At 49.6% G+C, this 26141-nt stretch overlaps 1 protein-coding gene and 1 long non-coding RNA gene across 2 annotated transcripts in view; both read right to left on the reverse strand.

The window, feature by feature from the left end:
* LOC135914562 (prolow-density lipoprotein receptor-related protein 1-like) overlaps positions 1-19213 on the reverse strand; it is a 33425-nt gene extending 14212 nt beyond the window's left edge. The window contains exon 1 of the mRNA XM_065447466.2: positions 15922-19213. Coding sequence (XP_065303538.1) covers positions 15922-19068 — 3147 coding nt within the window. The 5' untranslated portion in view covers positions 19069-19213. The remainder of the gene's footprint in view (positions 1-15921) is intronic.
* Positions 1-26141, reverse strand: part of LOC135914556 (uncharacterized) — a 275492-nt gene that overhangs the window by 231814 nt on the left and 17537 nt on the right. The window lies entirely within an intron of this gene.

The following is a 26141-nucleotide window of genomic DNA, read 5'->3' on the forward strand; positions in this document are numbered from 1 at the left end:
TTGCGGTTTGACCTCACGGCCTCTATAGGCAAACCACGTAACCTCATCTCAGTTCCAATGCACCCGTGCAATGGGTAGGCCGCGTGCGGTGAGGACTGCGGAAATACAGCGCGCCTACGAAAAGCACCGTCGTTAACAGAAGCGGGAATGTGGGCGGCGAGGGCGGGCTGCACGTAATACGGACGAAGATCGTGCCGCAAACGCCAAGCATATGTACATAGGTCCAGACACTTGTATAGAACGCGTCCCTGACGCCAAAGCAACTGTCAGAGCATGGTGAGACCAGTAGGGCAAGAGAAGACTAGGCGCCTGGAAATACAGTCGCGCATGCTCACACGCAGACGGTTTCGCGCAAGTTTTCATCGCTAGATGTCGCCAGCGCAGTCAAAAGCACATGGTTCGCGTGTTCTATACAAGTTTATGGACCTCTGTACCTTGGGTAAATCACTCCTACCGACTCCACTCCCATCGTAATTTCGGGTGATTTCAACATAGACATGTCTCGGCCAGGAGGAAAGTGGTTCGTGGCGTTTCTCTTTGAAAGGATCGGCATGCAGTGTTACACAAACACCAGTGCGCCCCCGACGCGTCATCGGTCGTGTATAGACCTCACATTGACCGAGAAGCTTTCGAGTGTCGCCACAGAGCCACTGTCCGTGTATCATAGCGGTCAGAAAAGGACAGTCACCTTCGTGAGCAAATAATAAATCCAAAAAGGCAAACAAAATGAGGTTAAAAACAAAAACAAATGCATCGAGTATGCAATTTAATAAAACAACAAAAATTATGAAAAAAGAAGCGAAAGTTATTGTGGTACGTGTCTTTTATTTTCAATCAACATATTTATCAACATATCTATCACGATATATACAGCTCCGTTGGTCACCCACCTTCACAGAGTGCAATGGCTCTGAATTTTTTAGTTGTACCGGCCCTAGATCTCCACATATTTTTTTTTGACAAATCGACAGCACTCGTTGATTTCTTCCCCGAGACGCAGTGATTTAGCGGCGCGCAAGTCAGCACCGCGAACCAACGTGCCTCGTTTGACGTTAGTACACGTCAACATGTCAACATGCGAGGATAAATGCCTCAGGGCATACAAGGGTATGGGATGGGGGGGAATAAGGATGATTAAATGAATGAAAAAAGATTTGCTGACTTAATGAAGTCCAAGAGGGATATTCAGACGGGCCGTGACGAATGAGTGGACAGGACGAGCGGTCCTGTCCGCTCGTCCTGTCCACTCCTTCGTCTTACGTCCCGTCTGAAGTCGCGGTCCTTTGCGTCTTTAAACATGTCGGACCAGCTGTCCCAAAGTTCCCCACTCTTGACACTCATCAGCCAACCTGGCGCGACCTTCCGTAGACGCAAAACAACAAGCGGGGGCTCCCGTTTCGCGATGCCATTATTATTGCACGGCGACAGCCGCCTCACACACCATCGGTCAACGCGCGCGGGAGGAAGGGGAACTCGTGGAATGTGCTCTACCGCGGTCGGTCAATGCATCGCAGAATCAGAACTTATTATTAGAAGGTGGTTCATGTTACAAGTATTTAGTATACAGAAGGAGGTCCCATAGTGAAGGCGCGCGTTTCGCCGAGCGGAGAATACTTTCGTGTGGGACGTTTGGGAGACCTTGCTAACCAGCACCGCCCTGGAAGACCAGCTCGTCCTGATCTCCAGGGGCCCAGGCGGCTAGGGAAGCACATGGGTCCCGTGAAGAGGAAACCACTCCCATCGACGGCGTCTAAGAAGGTGTCGAGCTCGGCTCAGTAAAGTTGTTTCCTGGCAGTCCAGAGGGCTCGCGAGAGGGCCATCAGGTTTCACCTGATGGTCCCCGAGTGGGCCTAGCCAGGTGAAGTGGAGTTTTCTTACGTCTATGGTGGTCCAAATAAAGTTTTTTACTCACTCACTCACTCACTCACTCACTCACTCACTCACTCGCTCGCTCGCTCGCTCACTCACTCACTCACTCACTCACTCACTCACTCACTCACTCACTCACTCACTCACTCACTCACTCACTCACTCACTCACTCACTCACTCACTCACTCACTCACTCACTCACTCACTCACTCACTCACTCACTCACTCACTCACTCACTCACTCACTCACTCACTCACTCACTCACTCACTCACTCACTCACTCACTCACTCACTCACTCACTCACTCACTCACTCACTCACTCACTCACTCACTCACTCACTCACTCACTCACTCACTCACTCACTCACTCACTCACTCACTCCCCGCACGGGCGTCTGCGCAAGCAGGCGTACCACGTACCCAAGCACATGGGGGTTCGACCCTCCCGCGTGTAGCCGTGCACGGCCTAGCCGTGTCCGGGGAAAAGGGGATCCTGGGGGTTGAGCCAATGCCGGGTGTTTGGACTTTTATGGCCCCTCGGCGGCGGCAACACACCCCTTTGGCCTCGGCTTCACGTAGACGGCACCCCCGGACTGACCCACCCGGGGGAAATCGGCAGTCGCCTTTTCCTGTCCCCCTCTCCATCTATAATCTTTCTTCTGCACCATTCCTTCTCTCCGCTCTTTTCCTTATCTTTTTTTCTACTCTAATTTCCTGGCGGCGAGGGTTAACCTTGTGTGGCTAACCAGCCTTGGTTACACCATGTACGGTTATGGTAGTGGCGTACAGCTGGCGTTCGCAAGTCTTGAGATACAAGCCCTGTGGCGTCCCCATGTTGGGCTCGGTGGTGGGCGGCTGGCGCTGCTGCCGAAGACAAATACTTTTTATGGCTACTCCATCCATTTCTCTAACTGATCCTCCTCTAAAAAGGGGGCGCAACGAAGCAACCACTCGATTTTTCTTCAAGAGCTACGACAACTTTGCAAAGTACCATGTAATCCACAGTGACGGCAGTATAACAGCCAGAAAACTATCTCCCTTCAAAGTTTCGAAGTGCCTAAGAGACACATTAGGCCCAGGATTCAAAGCTACAAGGATGGCTAGTGGCGACATCCTTCTGGAACTGAACGACAAAGAGCAACTTAAAAAGCTTTCAGACCTCAAATTCATTGGTGACATAGCAGTAACTGTCACGGCGCACCATTCGATGAACAGTGTTCGTGGGGTAATCTCTGATGAAGACATGCTTGATCTCAGTGAGGAAGAATTGCTTGAAGGTTTTGCAGAACAAAATGTGACGAAAGTTCAAAGAATCATGATCTGTCGGAATGACACCGAAATCCCTACAAAACATGTAATCCTAACATTCGGCTCCACCACACTACCAAACTCAGTCGAAGCAGGCTATGTGAAAATCCGTGTGAGGCTCTATATCCCCAATTCTAGACGTTGTTTCAAATGCCAGAGGTTTGGGCACAGCTCTCAGACATGCAGAGGAAAATTAACGTGTGCGAAATGCAGTTCTAACGATCATCCATCAGATAATTGTAATGCTGAATTACACTGCACGAACTGTGAAGGGGATCATCCTGCATTCGAACTGTGAAGGGGATCATCCTGCATTCTCACGATCATGCCCAATCTGGAAAAAAAGGAGAAAGAAATCATTGCGCTTAAGATAAATGAAAACATCACATTCTCTGAAGCACGAAAGCGACTTACATTTCCTCGCAACGAAAGTTTTGCCGCTGTGACGAGGCAGGGGGCCCTCTCACAACGGCCTAAAGAGCCCGCCCTGGTCACACGCAGTGAACCACGGGGGACTTCTTCTGCCCCCACACAGGCAGCACCCAGTGCTGCCAAATCCAACAACACGCAGACCTTGCTCTTGCAGGGCTGCATTACTGTGCAAAAATCGGGGCCCGAGACACGACTCTCAGAGCCTCGTGACCCCGCCTCCACCACCTCTCAGAAGGAGATGGAGGTTGACGCAAGTACATCGGTGCCAGTGGCACCAAAAGACAAGCGCAGCTTGCTTGAGGGACGTAGAAAAGAAAAAAAAACCCTCGAATAATTCCACCAAAACCTAAATAATATTATCACTCTAACAGAACACTCCCAAAAACACCTTTGTCATAATGGGTGTTCAGATATTGCAATGGAATGCCAGAGGGCTTTTGCATAGCCTAGATGACGTCAAAGAATTGTTATCTACATATAAGCCTAGAGTGTTCTGTGTTCAGGAGACGCACTTAATATCAAATGACTCGAACTTTCTAACTCAGTTTGGAATTTTTCGTAAAGACCGTGAAGATGGACATGCTGCATCAGGTGGCGTGGCAATAATAATATCAAAGACTGTTGCATGCCAAAATCTCCAACTTAACACGCCTTATGAAGCAATAGCCGTACGAGCTATTTTGCTTAATAGGCTTGTTACTGTATGCTCTTTGCACATCCCACCAGACTAGAGGCTCGACATTACTGAGTTTGAAAAACTAATAGACCAGCTTCCTGAGCCGTATATTGTGGTTGGTGATTTTAATGCTCATAGTGGACTCTGGGGGGACTCACGCTGTGATGCAAGAGGCCGCGTAATTGAAAAATTCCTTCTATCCTCTGCAGCATCCCTGTTTAACAAAAAGTTCCCGACTTATTATAGCATTACGCATAACACCTACTCCTCAATAGATCTGGCGGTTGGCTCTGCAACACTTCTGCCATTGTTTGAATGGAGAGCTCTCACAGACTCCTTTGGAAGTGACCATTTTCCAGTTCTCTTAGAGGCAATACATACGTATGATCCACCTGTGAATCCAAAAAAATGGAAACTAAATGCTGCAAAGTGGGCAGAATTCAAAGAGCTCGCATGTATATCCCTTGAATCCATAAGGCAGCTTGACATTGAAGAAATGACCGCCTATATAACTGAACACATTATTCATGCCGCGAAACAATCGATACCACAAACCTCTGGTAAAATAGTGAATCCTAAGCCCTGGTGGAATGAAGAGTGCAAGCAAGCACGAAAAGAACAAAACAAAGCCTGGCGTACGTTTTCCAAATATCCAACAGAAGAAAACCTTATAAATTTCAAACGTGCAAAAGCAAACGGAAGACGTATTCGTTGGGAAGCCAAGAGAGATAGTTGGAGAAATTATATCGGCTCAATAAACTCATACAAAGATAGCCAGAAAGTGTACAGTAGGGTTCGAAGGCTGAAGGGGAATACCACACTACCCTTGCCTGTGGTAAATGACACTGCTACTACATTAGAAGGGCAAGCAGATGCTTTGGGCGAACACTTTGAGCACATATCGAGTTGCGCGAACTACACAAAAGCATTCCTGACCTATAAAAAATTAGCTGAGTCAATACCCTTCTCCTTCCCAAAATCCCATAGCGATGGGTACAATTGCCCATTCACGATGCAAGAATTGAAAATAGCTTTGCACAACTGCAAAAACTCTGCGCCAGGATTAGACAGTATTAATTATGAGATGGTCAAGCACTTACCCGAGGAAACACTTGAATTCCTCTTATACCTGTTCAATAAAATTTTCTGCAGTGGTCGATTGCCGTCCTGCTGGAAGGAAGCTATAGTAGTGCCAATATTAAAGCATGGAAAAGACCCCTCCTATGTACAGAGCTACAGACCTATCACTCTAACGAGCTGTGTATGTAAGGTCTTTGAAAAAATGACAAACCGCCGATTAATGTTCTTTTTGGAATACAATGGAATTCTGGATCCCCACCAAGCCGGTTTTAGACCAGGAAGGTGTACAACAGATAGCCTAGTTCTACTTGAGAGTTATATACGAGACGCATTTGTTCATACGCAATACTGTCTATCAGTATTTTTTGATCTCGAAAAAGCTTATGACACTACCTGGAGGTATGGCATATTGCACGACCTCGCGTCGTATGGCGTGTCAGGCAACATGTTTAATATAATAAAAAGCTACCTGTCCGAACGAAAGTACAGAGTAAGGGTGGGAACTGCAGTGTCGAGAGTCTTTGTGCAAGAAAACGGTGTACCACAAGGAGGTGTGCTCAGCCGCACACTATTCTTAGTTAAAATGAACACACTACAAAAAAAACTCCCACCATTTATATCCTACTCACTCTATGTAGATGATATACAGATAAGTTTTAAATCATGCAATCTGTCCATATGCGAGAGGCAGATTCAGCTGGGAGTGAACAGGCTTTCAAAATGGGCGGACAAGAATGGCTTTCGCTTTAGTGAAGAAAAGACGACATGCGTGTTATTTTCTCGGAAAAGAGGCATACATCCTGAACCGAATATTACGATGAACGGGTATGTGCTTAGTGTAAAAAAGGAGCAGAAATTTCTCGGCGTTATATTGGATGATAAGCTCTCGTTTGTGCAACATATAAAAAACATAAAAATGAAATGCTTAAAAACTATGAATATCCTCAAAATTCTTTCGTACCAGTCGTGGGGAACAGACAAGAAATGCTTGCTCTCGCTGTATAACAGTTTGATTAGAACACGTATCGATTACGGGAACATTGTTTACCAATCAGCTTCACGTTCTGTTTTAAAAATTCTGGATCCTGTTCATAACCTTGGCATGCGGCTAGCCCTAGGTGCATTCCGTACTAGCCCTGTTCCAAGTTTGCACGTAGAAGCTAATCAGTGGAACCTAGACCGACAACGTAACTACTGTAGTTTTATGTACGCACTTAAGATTAGTTCCAACCGAGAACACCCGTGTTACAAAATGTTGAAGAGCACAGAAACACAAACCCTCTTTGCAAAGCGGCCATCATTAGCAAAGCCATTTCCACTGAAAGCACTGTCGCTATGTCAAGAAAACAACACATTGCTGTCGGACGTTATCCTGCATAACCCTAACGAGTTAGTAGCACCATGGGAATCAGTCACCATACATTGTGACTTCTCGTTCACCGAAACAAACAAAAAGCATGCACCCCAAGAAGCGGTAAAACAACACTTCTTATCACTACAGAGTAAGTACAATTGTACTGATGCCTGAAAAACTGCTGAAACAACACCATGTGCTGCAATTGGTCCAGATTTTGTAGCCCATTTAAGATTAAACAAATACACAAGTATCTTCACTGCTGAAGCTCACGCTATACTCCTCGCAGTTAAAGAAATAACAACAAAACAGATCAATCAATCGATAATATACAGAGATGCCTTAAGTGTGGTCCGGTCAATACACAATGAAAAACAAAGAAAGAATCCGGTGATAAACACTCTCATCAGCAGCTTAACTTTAGCCTACAAGAGAGGGCTACATATTACAATCTGCTGGGTACCTGGCCATACTAGTATACCTGGTAACGAAGCAGCAGACGCAAATGCGGCCTTAGCAGGTCTAAGGCCCCAAATAGATTTATGTACCATATACAGATATGAAACCTGTCGTTCGAGGAATACTGCATCACGCATGGCAAGAAGCTTGGGACACAGAAAATAATAACAAACTTCACATCATCCAACCCTACATTACCCAAACACCTGTACACCGGCATAGACAGGAAGAAGTAATGATGTCGAGAGTGAGGATAGGACACACACATGCAACTCACTCATAATTGCTAACCGGTACTGATCCACCGGTCTGCATTAGATGTGGAAATCAACTCACAGTCATCCACGTTCTTATACAGTGCCCTGGCATGGAAGCTACGCGAAAAAAATACTTTCCTGAACTTTACCGCACCAATTTACCTATGCATCCTGCATTTTTTCTATCGGCTGAGCCGATGTTCCCCCTCGACCGGCTGTTAAGTTATCTTAATGATGTGAACTTTTTGAAGAATATATCTTACCGCTTTTAAACTCATCTTGTCTACGCTGCCTGAAATCCTACATGATCATCCTAAATTCTCCCAAGAAATGCAAGCCTCATGTTTTTAATTCCTAGGCCTTTAGAGCCACCGCAGTACATCACAGGCATTGCAACCCACTATACCCGCTGACATGTTTATAACATTCTACTGCACTACTAAACATCGTTGCTGGCGCTCTTTGGCCGTTGTAGCCCTCGCGCCATAAATACTAATTAATTAATTATTCTATTAATTATTTACTCACTCACTCACTCACTCTCGCCGAGCGGCCGTGGCTCGACCACTCGACCTTGCCGCAGTGGCGCCGCCATGCGAGCGCACGATGCCTATAGACAGGTTTGAACAGACGTCATATCGCGGCCGCCATCTTTAGGTACTAGCGCGTCGAGAAAGAGCTCAATCAAGAAAACGTGACAGCATGACAGCACCTTGGACCCCCGTCTTGTGTCGAACGACAAAGCCGTAACAGTGATGAACCGGTGAAAAACAGTCACCGCCAATAAGCAAAAAACAATGTGCGCGTGATAACACAATGCAATGACATCATCGTGGCCGCCATGTTTGGGTACTAGCGCAGTGAGTGCTGCGTCTATGACGGCCCATGAATATATATATATATATATATATATATATATATATATATATATATATATATATATATATATATATATATATATATATATATATATATATATTGGTACGAAGCGCTAGGACTCGTATCTAGAGCTACCTGCGATCCCTCGAACGAGCTACATAAACCCCACTTCATTTGGTGGAGCTGCGGGGTAACCTCAAAAACTGGAACTCCGAAGCCGGACGCTACCGACTGCTGCGACCATGCCTGACGAAACCACCCAGGAAGATGCACCCCAGCCTCCGACGGTCATCGTTTCCGGTGCATTGCGCCAGCGTGATCCTGCCATCTTTAGCGGCACCGATGATCATGACGTGGAGGATTGGTTGTCATCTTACGAAAGGGTGAGCCAGCATAACAAGTGGGACGACGTCACAAAGTTGCACAATGTGCTGTTTTACTTAACCGGCGTCGCGAACCTCTGGTTCCGAAACCACGAACACGATTTCACAACGTGGAGCAGATTCAAGACAAGTTTCACAGAAGTGTTCGGGCGCCCCGCTGTGCGCAAGCTTCGCGCAGAACAACGCTTACGGGGGCGCGCGCAACATCACGGTGAAACGTTCACAAGTTACATCGAAGATGTCATTGACCTGTGTAAGCGCGTGAATTCGTCAATGGCGGAACAGGACAAGATCAAACACATTATGAAAGGCATTGATGAGGACGCATTTCAAATGTTGCTAGCGAAGGATCCGCGTACGGTGGCCGAAGTTATCAACTTGTGCCAAAGTTTTGACGAGCTACGGAAACAACGCATCTTAGCTCGGCGCCCACCGCCTACGGAAGATTCGTTAGCAGCATTGGTTATTGGCGACAACCACGCAACTTTGCTGACGCAAATAAAAGAATTTGTGCGCGAGGAGGTCGCGCGACAGCTCTCGATTTTGCCGACCACGGAGAAGCCTTCTCAATATTTGGCTCCAGCGATCCGACAGGTAATTCAAGAGCAAGTGACCGAAGCTCTTCCACCTCCGTGTCAGCCGGCTCCCGTGGCCGCGCCTCTGACGTATGCTGAAGCCGCTGCACGGGCGCCTCGTCTGCCGGGATTCTCTCCTCCGCCTTCAGCGCCTCTCCAGCCGGTGTTCTCTCATCCGCCCTCGCCTCGCCAGCAGGTCGCTCCCTTTTTCAGCGCACAGCAGCAAGGCACAAATCCTTGGCGTACTCCTGACAACCGCCCAATATGCTATGCCTGCGGTACACCGGGACATGTAGCGCGCTTCTGCCGCCGGCGCTTGCCGGCCTTCGTGGGCACCGCGCGACCACCCAGCTCCGGATTCCGACCATACCGTATGCCTCAGCGACCACCATCGGAAGTCTACGCTGCTGATGACATACCAGCACCGCAGTCACAGCTCTACAATACTCGTCGCTCGCCTTCCCCTCGTCGGCGCTCACTCTCACCCATGCGTCGTAGGCCCAGTGCCAGTACTACTGAGGCGGAAAACTGATTTCCGCAGTTCCTGAGGCACGAACTGCGTCATCGTCGGAACATCAAAGTCCTCGTTTTTCCCCCGCTAACGTTATTGAAGTGTCTGTTGATAGCATCAAATGTCTTGCCCTCGTCGATACAGGTGCTGCTGTATCTGTGATTAGTGAGAAACTTTGCCGTAAATTACGGAAAGTGACCATGATGCCTTCGGTATTATTGCTCAGAACAGCCAGTGCACAGCAAGTTCAGCCAGTCGCTATGTGCACTGCCAGGGTGTTGATTCGAGACATTTTGTATCCGATTGATTTCTTTGTGCTAACTTGTTGCTCCCACGATGTGATTCTCGGTTGGGATTTTCTGTCGCGCCATCACGCCGTCATTGACTGTGCACGTGCTGAGGTTCAGTTCTCCGTTCTGTGCGATATGCCATCTCACGACGTTAAAGTTCATGATGTTACCAGGATCTGTGTAGCTTCCGATACTGACCTTCCCCCTCACAGCGCGGTATTTGTCCCTCTTTCATGCGCATCGCTTGCCGAAGCGACGGTCATGTTTTCACCCGCTGCCGTCTTCATTCGCCGCCAGCCTATATTGTTGCCTTTCGCTCTCCTCACGGTGCACCATGGGGCTGCAGAAATACTGATTTCTAACCCAAATTCGTACACTTTGGCTTTGCACTGTGGCGAGACTATTGGTACCATCCAGACTGTGGACGCTGACGTTATTGTGCATTTCCCTGTTCCCGACGACGTGGATACTGCCAACGTAACAGCACTGGCACCCCATGTGCCATCTAACCGAGTACCACCGGATGTTTTTTGTCGCTCTATTGCCGCTGACCTCGAGCCGACACAACGTGAGCGGCTTATTACTCTTTTAAATGATTTTCACGCCTCTTTTGACTGCAACCAAGCATCATTAGGCCGCACAAGTACCGTCTCTCACCACATTGATACGGGACATCACGCACCATTACGCCAGCGTCCGTACCGCGTGTCATCCACCGAGCGTCGTGTCATCGCCGAGCAAGTTGAAGACATGCTTGAACGTGGTGTTATCAAGCCATCCTGCAGCCCTTGGTCATCTCCTGTAGTACTCATTAAGAAAAAAGATGGCTCGATTCGTTTCTGTGTGGACTATCGTCGCCTCAACAAGATTACACGAAAAGATGTCTATCCTCTACCGCGCATAGATGACGCCTTAGATTGTCTTCATGGTGCCGAATTCTTTTCTTCTTTGGGCTTGCGATCGGGCTATTGGCAAGTGCCAGTGGATGAAACCGACCGCTCCAAGACAGCTTTTATTACGCCTGATGGCCTGTATGAGTTTACCGTAATGCCATTCGGGCTCTGCAATGCACCCGCGACATTCGAAAGGATGATGGACAATCTTCTACGCGGCCTCAAATGGAAGACATGCTTATGTTATTTAGACGACGTGGTAGTTTTCTCCCCTGATTTCACCACTCACCTCTCTCGTCTACGCGAAGTCCTTACTTGCCTTACCACCGCCGGCCTTCAACTTAACTTGAAAAAGTGCCGCTTCGGAGCCCGCCAGCTGACCATACTTGGCCATGTCGTGTCCAAAGACGGCGTCCTTCCCGACCCTGACAAACTTCGTGCTGTCGCAGAATTTCCGCGGCCGACTACGGTGAAAGAGCTCCGCAGTTTCGTCGGTCTTTGCTCTTATTTTCGCCGCTTTGTGCGCAATTTTGCCTGCATCATCGCTCCCCTGACGAAGCTCCTGGCTGGCTCTGGTGACCTTCGCGACTGGACTCCGGCGTGTGACCAAGCCTTCACCACTTTGCGTCGTCGGCTTACCTCACCGCCTGTTCTACGCCACTACGACCCGAGTGCACCGACTGAAGTTCATACCGACGCCAGCGGCGTTGGTCTTGGGGCCGTCCTTGCACAACGGAAGCCTCGCTTTGCAGAATATGTGGTTGCATATGCGAGTCGTGCTCTCACGAAGGCAGAATCCACTTATTCTGTCACGGAAAAAGAATGTTTAGCTATTGTTTGGGCCTTAAACAAATTTCGCCCTTACTTGTATGGCCGTCCGTTCGACGTTGTGACAGACCACCACGCGCTCTGCTGGCTTGCGTCACTGAAAGACCCGTCGGGGCGTCTTGGACGTTGGGCTCTTCGGATCCAAGAATTTGACATTCGCGTCATTTATCGATCCGGGCGCCAACATTCTGATGCAGATGCGCTCTCCCGTGCGCCCATGCGATCAGACGAAAGGCCACCTTCATCCACAGAGTGCCCGGTTGCTACGCTTGCTGTTACTGACATGCCGTCTGAACAGAGAAAAGATCCGTGGATTGTTTCTCTTATTGACATTCTCAGCAGTTCTTCAACGTCTACATGCCCTCGAGCCATTCGTCGCCAAGCCACCCACTTCGTGCTACGAGACGCCATCTTGTACCGCCGAAACTATCAGCCCGACGGTCGCAAATGGCTACTAGTCATCCCTCGCCATTTGCGTTCCGACGTATGCACGTATTTCCATGCAGACCCACAACAAGCTCATGCTGGCGTCCTGAAAACCTACGAGCGGCTCCGCCAGCGGTACTACTGGCGCGGCATGTATTCTTATGTCCGCAAATACATTCGGTCATGTGCAGCCTGTCAGCAACGCAAGACATCTTCTCATACGACAGGCCCTCTGCAACCTTTACCGTGTCCTGCACGTCCTTTTGATCGGGTTGGCATCGACCTTTATGGGCCTCTTCCATGCAGTGCTACCGGAAATCGTTGGATAATTGTCGCAGTAGACCACCTGACAAGATATGCTGAGACTGCTGCACTTGCTTCGGCTGCTGCTCGCGACGTCGCCGCATTCATCTTACGGCATTTCGTCTTACGGCACGGCGCACCGCGAGAACTGCTCAGTGACCGAGGCCGTGTCTTCTTGTCCGAAGTTATTAATGAGCTACTCGCCGCGTGCCGCACTATTCACCGCACCACTACGGCGTATCACCCACAAACTAACGGTCTAACGGAACGATTCAACCGCACCCTTGGGGACATGCTCACCATGTATGTTGCGTCGGATCATTCCAATTGGGACGATGTCCTCCCTTTTGTGACGTACGCATACAATACCGCCGTTCAGGCTACCACAGGCTTCTCACCCTTTTTCCTTCTTTATGGGCGTGAACCATCCACTACCCTCGACACCGTACTACCATATCACCCGGATGCCTCTGAATTCACCCCTCTTTCCGAAGTTGCTCGCCATGCTGAAGAGTGCCGCCAACTGGCTCGCTCGTTCACGTCGGATACCCAAGGAATCCGCAAAGATCGTCACGACAACGATCAGCCCACACAGTCCTTCGCCGTGGACTCTCACGTCTGGCTTCGGCTGCCCTTCCAAGCTCCAGGCCTTAGCCCAAAGCTTGCCCCGAAATATCAAGGTCCGTACCGGATCGTCGCGTGTACTTCGCCTGTGAATTATGTGGTCGAACCGGTGACGCCATCTTCGGACAAACGCCGCCGTGGCCGCGAGACTGTTCACGTCAGCCGCCTGAAGCCGTACCACGACCCCCTTATCGTATCATCGCCTTAGGTCGCCAGGATGGCTCCTCTTCGCCCCGGGGGAAGTTGTAGCGGGTAATATGCATGTGGCACTGTAGTTGTAGTGGGTAATATGCATGTGGCACTGTGCGGACTGCCACCGCTGCGGCGCGAGACACGAGCGCGGGTTGTTGGTACGAAGCGCTAGGACTCGTATCTAGAGCTACCTGCGATCCCTCGAACGAGCTACATAAACCCCACTTCAATATATATATAGAATTTCTGACAAACAAGAATAAAAAGCGCTTAAAATTGCTCTTCCAGGTTTTAATAGCGCCAACAACGGCTTTCCATCAAGACTTGTCAAGTCCGACTGTTTGCAATGTATCTAACAAATTATGCTGCCTGTGATCTTAATTTCGTCAATGGGCTATTAATCGCGGAAGCATGAAATGCAAATAAAAGAGAGTGTTTTCAAGAATACCTCCGTGACGTCTCACTGGGCTAATCGGAGGTTCGGTATTTGGTGGTTTGAGCTTTGTTCTGGTAAGGACAAAAACCCTACATATGTATTTGAAACAGAAATTGAGGAAAGTTGTAGAATTTCAACTGCAGTCCACCAGAACCGTTTGCAGCTTTCCGCCGCGAACTCAGCACACTGGAGGAAGCTTACGTTACTGAAAGCTTACAAATTTTCAATTTGCGGCTGAGGAATAACCAAATTGAATTCGAAAATTATTAACGCGCGTCAAAAAGAACATTATATGCCTTGTGCCTTGTGTTAATATATGCCAATGTGTTGTACTTAAGAAAAACATATTATAGCCGAACAAGGAATCTGGCCGCTCCAAGTCCACATGAAATATGTAATTAGGGGAGCTAAACGTATTTTGACGTAATCTGTGCCATTATTTTTTATTTTAGTCAAACACTTCTTGTACAGATTTACGATTCCTGCAGGACTCGCTGAACCAGAAACAATCATAGAGGTACCCAACAATCCAACGATTGAGTCCTGCTGTTGAGGCTCATTCATTGAGAGTTAGCAACGGGAGTGCTTCGCGTTTCTGGGCAACGGAAAATTTAAAGCTAGCTGAGAGTACAAAAAACGGCCGATCCCGTAGTTGGCAGTCGAGAGCTGACGCGAGCAACCATACAACACTTAGGCCCGTATGCACAAACGGAACTTACCCTTAACTTATGACTTAAGTACCCGGTCGATGCTTAACGCCTTTCATAGACAAATCTTGCACTTAAAGTAAACTTAAATCGACACTTGAGTGCCGGAAAGTAAAGTACGATCATTGGCAACCTGAAGTGTGACTTTCGCTACTCTCGCCAGCGAGCAAGAAGGCCGCCTACTACGGCAGCCTCGACGACTTTGCTGATTTCGCCGGACGTGTGCGCAATATTACGAAGGATGAGGCATGCCGATAATTGCCGCCATTACGGCCACGGCTTTAGGATCGACAGAATCCCATGGAAGCATACAACGACGCGGGATTCTCGTGGCGGTACCACTTTTCCAAGCAAGCGGTGCTACGGCTTTTGGAAATGCTGCCACTGGTCCCCACAGACAATGACCGCGGTCACCCCGTACCGCCGCTGCTCCAGCTTCTAATCGTGCTGCGACTCTACGGCGCCGGAACATTTGAGGTTGTCACCGGGAACCTCGTTAATGTTTCGTAAGCAACTGTGTCTCGAATCATTGCACGAATGTCAAGAATGATTGCCGAGACTTTGTTCCCGCAGGTCGTGAAGTTGCGAAATGGTAATGATTTGGCATCAGTAATGGAGGAGTTCTACGCCTTTGCACGGTTTCCTGGGGTGAGCGGGTGCATTGACCGCACTCATGTACCCATCAGTAGTCCCGGAGGAGATGACGCGGAGGTTTTTCAGTGTCGAAAGGCTGCGATGGCGCGAAACGAACTCAAAGAGCATGGCGCGTTCTTCCTCGGAAAAGATTGTTTTCCTTTTTTCCATCGTCCGCGCGGGTTGAAAACACGCAACGCACACACACTCTCTGCGCAAGAACACCGCAAGTTTTCAGCAGCAAAACAAACAAACAAAAAAAAAGTCGGGACGGCGACACGCGGAACCGCAGTGGCTGCGAGAGTCAACGTGAACTTGTGGCCAGACGAGTTTGAGTAAAACGCTAAAACCATACCGTTCTTTATATATTACTCAGAAGAATGTGCGAGCAAGCACTGCAACAGTTATATCCACATTACTCTGCTGCAAAAATTATTTTTTTTGCGATTGAACCTATCGTACACGCCAAATATTCACGTATCCTCGACACCAAACGACATACTTGACTCGAAAAGGGTTACTTTCGAAAGTGATACTTAAGTGTAGTTTCTGAAGAACTCGCCTAAAACTTTCCTAACACTTGTACTTTTCCCGCACCTATTGACGCCCTACTTAAGTTCTGTTTCTGAATACGGGCCTTAATCTTCGGGTATAGCCAGAGTCACACAGACGGTAAGCACAATTCCGTTAACACATTTGTTGAAGACAATGTGCACTTGGGACACGAACAACGGCGTACACACACACACGTACACGCAAAAACACATCAAGCTTGTAGCCACGCAACATACGTCGCCTCACACGAAATTGGACATCTCTGAAGGGCAGTCGTGCTCGTCGGACTCATCGGGGCAGTCGGGGCGGCCGTCACAACGCAAGTTCAGCGGGATGCACGACGAACCCGAGGAGCACGAAAATTCGTCGACCGAGCAATTCTGGGAACGTTCCTCGTCGGTGCTGGCACAGCCTTTCTCGTCGCTTCCGTCGAAGCAGTCATCCTCACCGTCGCACCTCCAGGGCTTCGGTATGCACCTGCCGTTGTCGCACCGCAAGTGGCTCCCTCTACAGTGGAAGGCCAACCTGGCGCAGTTCAGCCTCTCGTCGCTACCGTCGTCGCAGTCCACATGTCCGTCGCACCTTTGCGCTTCGTCGACGCAGATAACGCCGTCGTCGTGCGAGGCGCAGGTCAGCTGGTTCGGAGTGCATACTGTCATGAACGCGTTGCATAATCTTACGTCCTCGTCCGATCCGTACGGGCAGTCGGCCTTGCCGTCGCAGGTCCACCGCTGGGGAACGCAACGCCCTGTCGGGCAACGAAACTCTCCGGCTTCGCAGATTCGGTTCTCGCAGCCGACTTCGTCGGAGCCGTCGTGACACTGTGTGTGACCGTCGCACAGCAACGTCCTAGGTAAGCACGTCGCCGAGCCCTCCTGCGTGCGTCTGCAAGCGAATTGGTCCGTCGGGCATGGTGCCTTACTTAGGCAGCCCACAAAATTTTCGTCTGAACCGTCTACGCAGTCGCGTGTACCGTCACAGCGCAATGCTACAGGTATGCACTGTGCTCTGTCGGTGCAGGTAAACTCTTTCTCTGAGCACGTTTGAGGTCGGGTGCAGTTCTTCTCGTCCACGGCGTCGTCACAGTCAATATCGCCGTTGCACCTCCGCTCGTTGCGAACACACACAAATTGACCGAGAGACTCGCAAAGAAATTTGTTGGGTGGGCAGACGAAACCTTCGTTGCACATGGCAACATGCTCGTCCGAACCATCAGAACAGTCGGTGTAACCGTCACATCTCCACGTCGCCGAAATGCAATGACCATTGTCCTTGCAGGCAAATTCTGTTTCTGAACAAGTGCGTGCAGACGTACAGTTCTCTTCGTCCGAGTGGTCCGAGCAGTCGGAGTCACCATCGCATCGCCATCTCTCCGATATGCAATGACCGTTGTCCTTGCAGGCAAATTCTGTTTCCGGACAAGTGCGTGCAGACGTACAGTTATCTTCGTCTGAGCGGTCTGAGCAGTCGGGGTCACCATCGCATCGCCATCTCTCCGATATGCAATGACCGTTGTCCTTGCAGGCAAATTCTGTTTCTGAACAAGTGCGTGCAGACGTACAGTTCTCTTCGTCCGAGCGGTCTGAGCAGTCGGGGTCACCATCGCATCGCCATCTCTCCGATATGCAATGACCGTTGTCCTTGCAGGCAAATTCTGTTTCTGAACAAGTGCGTGCAGACGTACAGTTCTCTTCGTCCGAGCGGTCTGAGCAGTCGGGGTCACCATCGCATCGCCATCTCTCCGATATGCAATGACCGTTGTCCTTGCAGGCAAATTCTGTTTCTGAACAAGTGCGTGCAGACGTACAGTTCTCTTCGTCTGAGCGGTCTGAGCAGTCGGGGTCACCATCGCATCGCCATCTCTCCGATATGCAATGACCGTTGTCCTTGCAGGCAAATTCTGTTTCTGAACAAGTGCGTGCAGACGTACAGTTCTCTTCGTCTGAGCGGTCTGAGCAGTCGGGGTCACCATCGCATCGCCATCTCTCCGATATGCAATGACCGTTGCCCTTGCAGGCAAATTCTGTTTCCGGACAAGTGCGTGCAGACGTACAGTTATCTTCGTCTGAGCGGTCTGAGCAGTCGGGGTCACCATCGCATCGCCATCTCTCCGATATGCAATGACCGTTGTCCTTGCAGGCAAATTCAGTTTCCGGACAAGTGCGTGCAGGCGTACAGTTATCTTCGTCTGAGCGGTCTGAGCAGTCGGGGTCACCATCGCATCGCCATCTCTCCGATATGCAATGACCGTTGTCCTTGCAGGCAAATTCTGTTTCTGAACAAGTGCGTGCAGACGTACAGTTCTCTTCATCCGAGTGGTCCGAGCAGTCGGAGTCACCGTCACACCGCCACGCTGCCAAGATGCAAAGACCATTGTCCTTACAGGCAAATTCTGTTTCCGGACAAGTGCGCGCGGGCGTACAGTTTTCTTCGTCTGAGCGGTCTGAGCAGTCGGTGGAACCGTCACATCTCCACGTCGCCGAAATGCAATGACCATTGTCCTTGCAGGCAAATTCTGTTGCCGAACAAGTGCGTGCAGACGTACAGTTCTCTTCGTCCGAGTGGTCCGAGCAGTCGGAGTCACCGTCACACCGCCACGCTGCCAAGATGCAACGACCATTGTCCTTGCAGGCAAATTCTGTTTCCGGACAAGTGCGTGCAGACGTACAGTTCTCTTCGTCTGAGCGGTCTGAGCAGTCGGGGTCACCATCGCATCGCCATCTCTCCGATATGCAATGACCATTGTCCTTGCAGGCAAATTCTATTTCTGAACAATTGCGTGCAGACGTACAGTTCTCTTCGTCCGAGTGGTCCGAGCAGTCGGTGTCACCGTCGCACCGCCATGTTGCCAATATGCAATGACCTTTGTCCTTGCAGGCAAATTCTGTTTCCGAACAAGCGCGTGCGGACGTACAGCTTTCTTCATCCGAGCCGTCTTCGCAGTCCCGCTTACCGTCGCAACGCTTGAGCACAGGTATGCACTCTCCGCTATCCCTGCAAGCGAAGCCAGCCTGTTTGCAGTTCTCCGCCGAGGTGCAGTTGGCCTCGTCGGATCCGTCTTCGCAGTCGCGTACACCGTCGCAACGAAAGGTGACCGGGATGCAGTGACCGGCTTGTCCGCACTTGAATTGATCTTCGAGACACTTCCTGTTCGCGTGGCAATCCTGCTCGTCCGATCCGTCTCTGCAGTCCCACGTTCCGTCGCACTGCCACCATCCCGGGATGCAGTTCCCTCCGGCGACGCACTTGAACTGCTTGTCCGAGCACGAGGAGCTTGTGTCCACCACTTTGGTCACCGAGAGAGGCGCTACGGTTTCCAGTGCTGTGACGAAGATGAACGCCGAAGCCAACACTGACCGCCGCAATGTAGGCTTGCCGCCCGGTGGGGTGACCATGCTGGCGGCCCCTTTGCGTTCACAGGAAGATATTGACTGGACAAATACTATGTTGCTGTGCTGAAGCGTCCCTTGCGCTAGTCGACCTGTCACGCGGGGCTTCGCAGCCGCTTTAGGAGGGAGAGCTCGTCGATTGACGCCGCTGGCCTCAACCAACTTTCTCGCGTCAGAGAGCGCGGTGTTTACTTTGATAACTTGCAGCCGCGGCTGTTGGAAGGAAGATTGGCGTAGCAGTCGCAGCACTTTTTCCTTCGTCTGTTTTTTCCCCGCCGAGAATAATTCAGACAGCCACGGCCAAGGACACGAGATGTGATCAGACTTGCAGCGCGGCAGGAAATTGTACGGTCCTGGCAGAAAATGATACGGAGCTATCAGCGCGGCGGATGTTGCCGCCACCAGCATGCCTCTGCACTGTTGACGCTTATTTTAAGCAAAGGGAAATCGTTGACTGGCTCGCGTGTGTTTGCGCGTCTGGCCATAATGAGGTATTGTTGCTTGGAGCATCTGCAAAAGTGAGGGCAAGAAGGCACACTCTTGTTATACAATTTTCATGCTTGAATTGTTGCGAAACCGGTTTTACAATATGGATGAGCTGAAACACTGTGGAGATAAATGCGGTGAGAATGCGAAGAATGTTCTGTGCAGCCGCGCAACGAAATTTGGAAACCATGCAATAGGGTTGCTCGAATATTCGAAATCTTGAATCCGAATCGAAGAGTCCCCGTGATTTGAGTCGTATTGGATTGGAGAATCCATTGTTGCAATAACTGTCGCTGTCGACTATATAAGAGATGAAAAAAGCTTAAGCGTCTGGGGAGAAACAATACAATGGACCTGAGGTGTGTTCCGATGATCCTGCTTCATGATAGTTGTGGTTGTTGCTCAGGGGCACCGTGCTACCTGTGTGAATGCCCGGGGTGTGTGAATGCCCGGGAATACTGGCCGCCGCGGCCGGTATTCGATCCCGATACCTCGTGCTGCCTCTCGCTTCTTTTACGCGTCCTGATCTGGCGCCGCGAGCTCAGCTTTTAAGCTGGGCCAGTATTCACAAAAAGCTTTGTAAGGTAGAATTATTGTTCGCAAGAAAAAATTATACAGCCGATCCTGTTGCCGGACATATTATTAGAGACGGCGGCCGGCTGATGGCAAATATCACTTACGAAAGAGATTATTTGTGAACTGTGGCCTTGCCCGGGTACTAACTAGGTCTATCATCGGTCCGGGCCACGGCCCACTTTCTGCTAGCGTCAAGACCAGACACGGCCGCCACACTACACCATGCGCACATCTGTATAGACCTTCTTTGTCCACGCTGTGGCAGCAGCGCATTGATGACCCCAAAAAACTTCAGGTCGTGCATTTCTGATAGTCAAGTTTGCCAAGAAAACGGAAGTATTTTGCGCATAGTTTACTGTAGGCACAAATTCTTGATGTGTTCAGATATAAAGTGCGGCATGTGTCGATCTCATGCATGGGCTTTTTTTGTTGCACTGAACAATAAAATTCACTTGTAGAACATTCCATCTTCTCAGCGAAGCTGATGCCAGCTGGAGGGCTCTGTTAATTTATATTCTAGTGTAACTTCCGTGCAAAGAGGTAAGGCAGCTGGGGAGAAACAGGTAACAGCAGATTGTTCTAGAAAAACTGGCCACCCTGTATACGCAATGCCTCATGACCTCGAGCGTACCGAAACCTTGGAAGAACGCTAACATAATCCTAATCCATAAGAAAGGGGACGCCAACGACTTGAAAAATTATAGACCAATCAGCTTACTGTCCATTGCCTACAAAGCATTTCTAAGGTAATCGCAAATAGAATCAGCAACACCTTAGACTATTGTCTACCAAAGGACCAGGAATGATTCCGTAAAGGCAACTCAACAATAAACCATATTCACTCTATCAATCAGGTGATAGAGAAATGTACGGAATATAACCAACCCCTGTATATAGCTTTCATTGATTACGAGAAAGCGTTTGATTCAGTCGAAACCTCAGCAGTCATGAAGAAATTACGGAATCAGGGTGTAAAATACTCAAATATATCTATAGCGGCTCCACAGCCACCGTAGTCCTCAATAAAGAAAGCAACAAAATCCAAATAAAGAAAGGCGTCAAGCAGGGAAATACGATCTCTCCAATGCTATTCACAGCGTATTTACAGGAGGTATTCAGAGACCTGGATTGGGAAGAATTGGGGATAAGAGTTAATGGAGAACACCTTAGTAACTTGAGATTCGCTGATGATATTGCCTTGCTTAGTAACTCAGAGGACCATTTGCAATGCATGCTCACTGACCTGGAGAGGCAAAGCAGAAGGGTGGGTCTAAAAATTAATCTGCAGAAAACTAAAGTATTGTTTAACAGTCTCGGAAGGGAACAGCAGTTTACGATAGGTACCGAGGCACTGGAAGTGGTAAGGGAATACACCTACTTAGGGCAGGTAGTGACCGCGGATCCGGATCATGAGACTGAAATAATCAGAAGATTAAGAATGGGCTGGGGTGCGTTTGGTAGGCATTGTCAGGTTATGAACAGCTGTTTGCCATTATCCCTCAAGAGAAAAGTGTATAACAGCTGTGTCTTACCAGTACTCACGTACGGGGCAGAAACGTGGAGGCTTACGAAAAGGGTTCTGCTTAAATTGAGGACGACGCAACGAGCTATGGAAAGAAGAATGATGGGTGTGTAATGAAGAAAGGAGGAGAATGGCATACCGATCATCATCAAGAACAGAGGGCGCGAGACCGGCGTTCGAAGACCACCATCTTGCTCTCCGCGCTCACTGTTCCGAGCTACCGCCCGTTTGTTGGACTCGCTCAATAAACATCTTTACATTTGGTGGATCGTGCTGGGTACGCACATCGTCGGCACCCTGGAACTCCGATCCCGCACGTTGCACTCGACCATGCAAGCTGACGCAGCCCAACAGCCGCCACCTCTCCCGGCCGCCGTTTGTCCCGGCCCCGTTCGCCAGCGAGACCCCCCGGTATTTTCGGGTACGGAAGACCAGGACGTCGAGGACTGGCTGTCGTCCTACGAAAAAGTTAGTGGACCCAACAAGTGGGATGACGCTACTAAGTTGAGTACCGCGAACTTTTACTTGCCCCGCAGGGGCGTCTGCGCAAGCAGGCGTTTGGTGTGTTGCGACACCACGGACCCGAGCACACGAGGGTTGGACCCTCCCGCGTGTAGCCGTGCGCGGCTTAGCCGTGTCCGGGGAAAAGGGGATCCTGGGGGTTGAGCCAATGCCGGGTGTTTGGACCTTTACGGCCCCTCGGCGGCGGCAACACACCCCTTTGGCCTCGGCTTCACGTAGACGGCACCCCCGGACTGACCCACCCGGGGGAAATCGGCAGTCGCCTTTTCCTGTCCTCCTCTCCTACCTTCGTCTTTCTCTCTCGCCTTTTTCATCTTTCCTGTCTTCTCATCACTTCTCCTCACTTCCTACTTTCCCGGCGGCAAGGGTTAACCTTGTGTAGCTAGCCAGCCTTGGTTATGCTGTATTTGGTTATAGCAGCGATGTACGGCTGGCGTTGGCAGGGTTTCTATAGCAGAAGCTCCTGTCACGTCCCCCTGTTGGGCTCCATGGTGGGTGGTCGGCATCGCGGCCGAAAACCCAACATTACTTATGGAAGATGCTTTTCCTAAACTACCTGATCGCCCTCATAAACGAGGGCGCACCGAAGAAGTTTTTCAGTTTTTCGGACGTCAAGTCCACAATTTTCCCCGTTTTCATGTAATCCACGCAGAAAAACCGGCTAAACAAGTACGAACAATCTCCCCGTTCCTAGTATCTAAGTCCCTTACCGAAGTTTTTGGCCCAGGATATAAGGTGTCAAGGATGGCTAGCGGTGACCTCCTCTTGGAGCTCCGCGACCAGAAGCAATTTGAGAAGCTGCCACAGCTGGTATCATTTGGGGAGACCCAAGTAGTAGTAACCCCGCACCGCACGATGAATACCTCCCGCGGCGTTGTCTCGGACGATGATTTGCTGGAGCTCACTGAGGCTGAGCTCTTGGAGGGCTTCAGCGAACAGAATGTTACAAGTGTCAAAAGAATTAAGATAAGGCGATATGGAAAAGAACTTGCGACCAAACACCTAATACTCACCTTCAATTCAAGTGTCCTGCCCGAGTCAATCGAGGCCGGGTACATCAAGCTGCGTGTAAGACCATACGTGCCAAATCCCCTCCGATGTTTCAAGTGCCAGCGTTTTGGCCACAGTTCGCAGAGCTGCCGAGGCCGCCAAACTTGTGCGAAATGCAGTGCGCACGAACACTCCTCTGAAGCTTGTGAGAATGCTTTCCACTGTGTCAATTGTGATGGCGAGCATGCCGCATACTCGCGGTCATGCCCGTCTTGGAAAAAAGAAAAAGAAATAGTAACAATTAAAGTCAAGGAAAATATCACTTTCAAAGAGGCACGCAGGCGGGTTGCACACCTTCCTAAGGCCAGCTTTGCCGAAGTGGCGCGTCAGGGGGCAGCGTCACAACGGCCTCCGGCGACTGTCCGACCCACACGCAGTGAGTCGGCAGTTACGCCATCTGCCCCCACGGTGGTTGCAGCTAGCGCTGCTCCGCCAACCGAGGAAAAGGGGCCATCGACCCCGAAGGTGGGCGCAGCCGAGGCTGCCTCAACCTCCCAGGTCCCTTCCAGTGCTGGCAATGGCCGGCGCAGCCAAATCCCCCAGGGAACCCCACCGACCTCCGGGCTGGTGGGCGCAGGGGTCCTGCCCTCCAAGGCGCGCCCTTCCCTGGTAACTTCTCGCTCGCAAGAGCACGTGTCCGGCGCCTCACAAGAGGCAATGGACACCACAACTATCCCCAAGGCGCCCCAGGCGCCTAAGGAGCGGCGAGGTTCCCTCGAACGCTTCAAAAAGAGCAAAACCCCGGTCACAGGGCCTCGAAAGGGCTCTGTAATCTAAGACATCCCTTCCGGTTCCGTAAACACAGCACCAATTAAATTTAAAATATGGATACACAAATCATTCAGTGGAATGTCAGAGGTCTACTTAGGAATCTAGATGATGTTCAAGAACTTATCCATAAACACAATCCAAAAGTGCTGTGTTTACAGGAAACACACTTAAAATCCAAAAACACAAACTTTCTCCGTACCTATGTTACGTTTCGCAAAGATCGCGATGATGCCGTCGCATCATCGGGTGGTGTGGCGATTCTCACTCATAAAAGTACAGCATGTCAATCTTTACAGCTACGTACGCCCCTTGAGGCAGTGGCGGTGCGAGCTGTTCTGCTAAACAAACTCATCACTATTTGCTCGCTTTATATACCCCCACATTACAAATTAACTAAACATGAATTTCAGTCCTTTATAGATGAATTGCCAGAACCTTATCTGGTTCTAGGCGACTTCAATGCACACAACTACCTTTGGGGCGACCCTCGTATAGATGCGCGAGGACGTCTTGTTGAACAGTTCCTTTTCTCTTCTGGTGCTTGTCTACTGAATAAGAAGGAAGCGACATACTATTCTCTTGCAAACAGAACATTTTCTTCAATAGATCTTAGCCTAGTCTCCCCGTCACTACTGTCTGAACTCGAATGGCAAGTTAACAACAATCCTTACGGAAGCGACCACTTCCCAATACTGCTTAGAACACCCGAAGAAAAGGAATATCCACCACAGGCTCCTAGGTGGAAAGTTGACACTGCCGACTGGGAAAAATTTCGAACTCTATCTTGTATTTCGTGGGATGACACGTCCTCGCTAGAAATTGACGCTGCTGTCGAATATTTTACAGCCTTCATAATAGATGCCGCATCTAAATGTATATCACAAGTAAATGGTCTGTCCTGCAAACGGCGTGTCCCGTGGTGGAACGACGATTGTAGGATCGCACGTAAAAACCAGAACAAAGCGTGGGGGTTGCTACGCGCCTCCCCCACTGCAGAGAATCTTATTAACTTTAAAAAAGTAAAATCACAAGGCAGGCGAACCCGCCGGCAGGCCAGAAGAGAAAGCTGGCAAAAGTTTTTATCAAGTATTAACTCGTTTAGGGATGAGGCCAAAGCCTGGAACAGAGTAAATAGGATTAGAGGGCGGCAAACACATTCACTCCCCCTGGTAAACCCACAAGGCGATACCCTGCTTGAACAAGCAGACTCACTTGGGGAGCACTTCGAGAGTGTATCAAGCTCCAACCATTATTCGCAAACATTCCTGAAATATAAAGAAATAGAAGAATGCAAGCCACTCACCAATAAATGCCGACAGAATGAACCCTATAATTGCCCATTTAGTGCTGCCGAGTTGAAAGCGGCCTTGAGCGCATGTAAGAGTTCCGCACCAGGATCTGATAGAATCTTATATGAAATGCTCAAAAACGTACACAATGACACGCAACTTACACTACTTACACTTTTCAACACCATCTGGGATGCAGGGTACCTTCCAACCGCGTGGAAAGAAGCCATTGTAGTCCCTGTTTTGAAACAAGGCAAAGACCCTTCCTCGGTGGCAAGTTACCGCCCGATAGCCCTCACAAGCTGCATTTGTAAGGTGTTCGAAAAAATGATAAATCGGCGACTTATTCATTTCCTTGAAGAGAGCAAAATGCTTGATCCTTATCAGTGCGGCTTCCGAGAAGGGCGCTCCACAACCGATCATCTCGTGCGTGTTGAAGGGAATATCCGGGACGCATTTATACATAAACAGTTCTTCCTATCGATATTTCTCGATATGGAAAAGGCGTATGACACAACGTGGCGTTACGGAATCTTAAGAGACCTGTCAGAAATGGGCATCCACGGTAATATGTTTAATATAATAAAAAGCTATCTTTCAAATCGTATTTTCCGGGTAAAAGTCGGCAATGCACTCTCACGTCCTTTTACGCAAGAAACGGGTGTACCCCAAGGAGGCGTGCTCAGCTGCACGCTCTTTATCGTGAAGATGAACACGCTTCGTGCTTCACTACCACCCGCCGTCTTTTACTCTGTCTATGTGGACGACATTCAAATAGGTTTCAAATCTTGTAACCTCGCAGTCTGCGAGAGACAGGTACAGCATGGCCTGAACAAAGTGTCAACGTGGGCAGACAGGAATGG

Source organism: Dermacentor albipictus, chromosome 6 (assembly GCF_038994185.2).
Source record: "Dermacentor albipictus isolate Rhodes 1998 colony chromosome 6, USDA_Dalb.pri_finalv2, whole genome shotgun sequence".
Lineage (NCBI taxonomy): Eukaryota > Metazoa > Arthropoda > Arachnida > Ixodida > Ixodidae > Dermacentor > Dermacentor albipictus.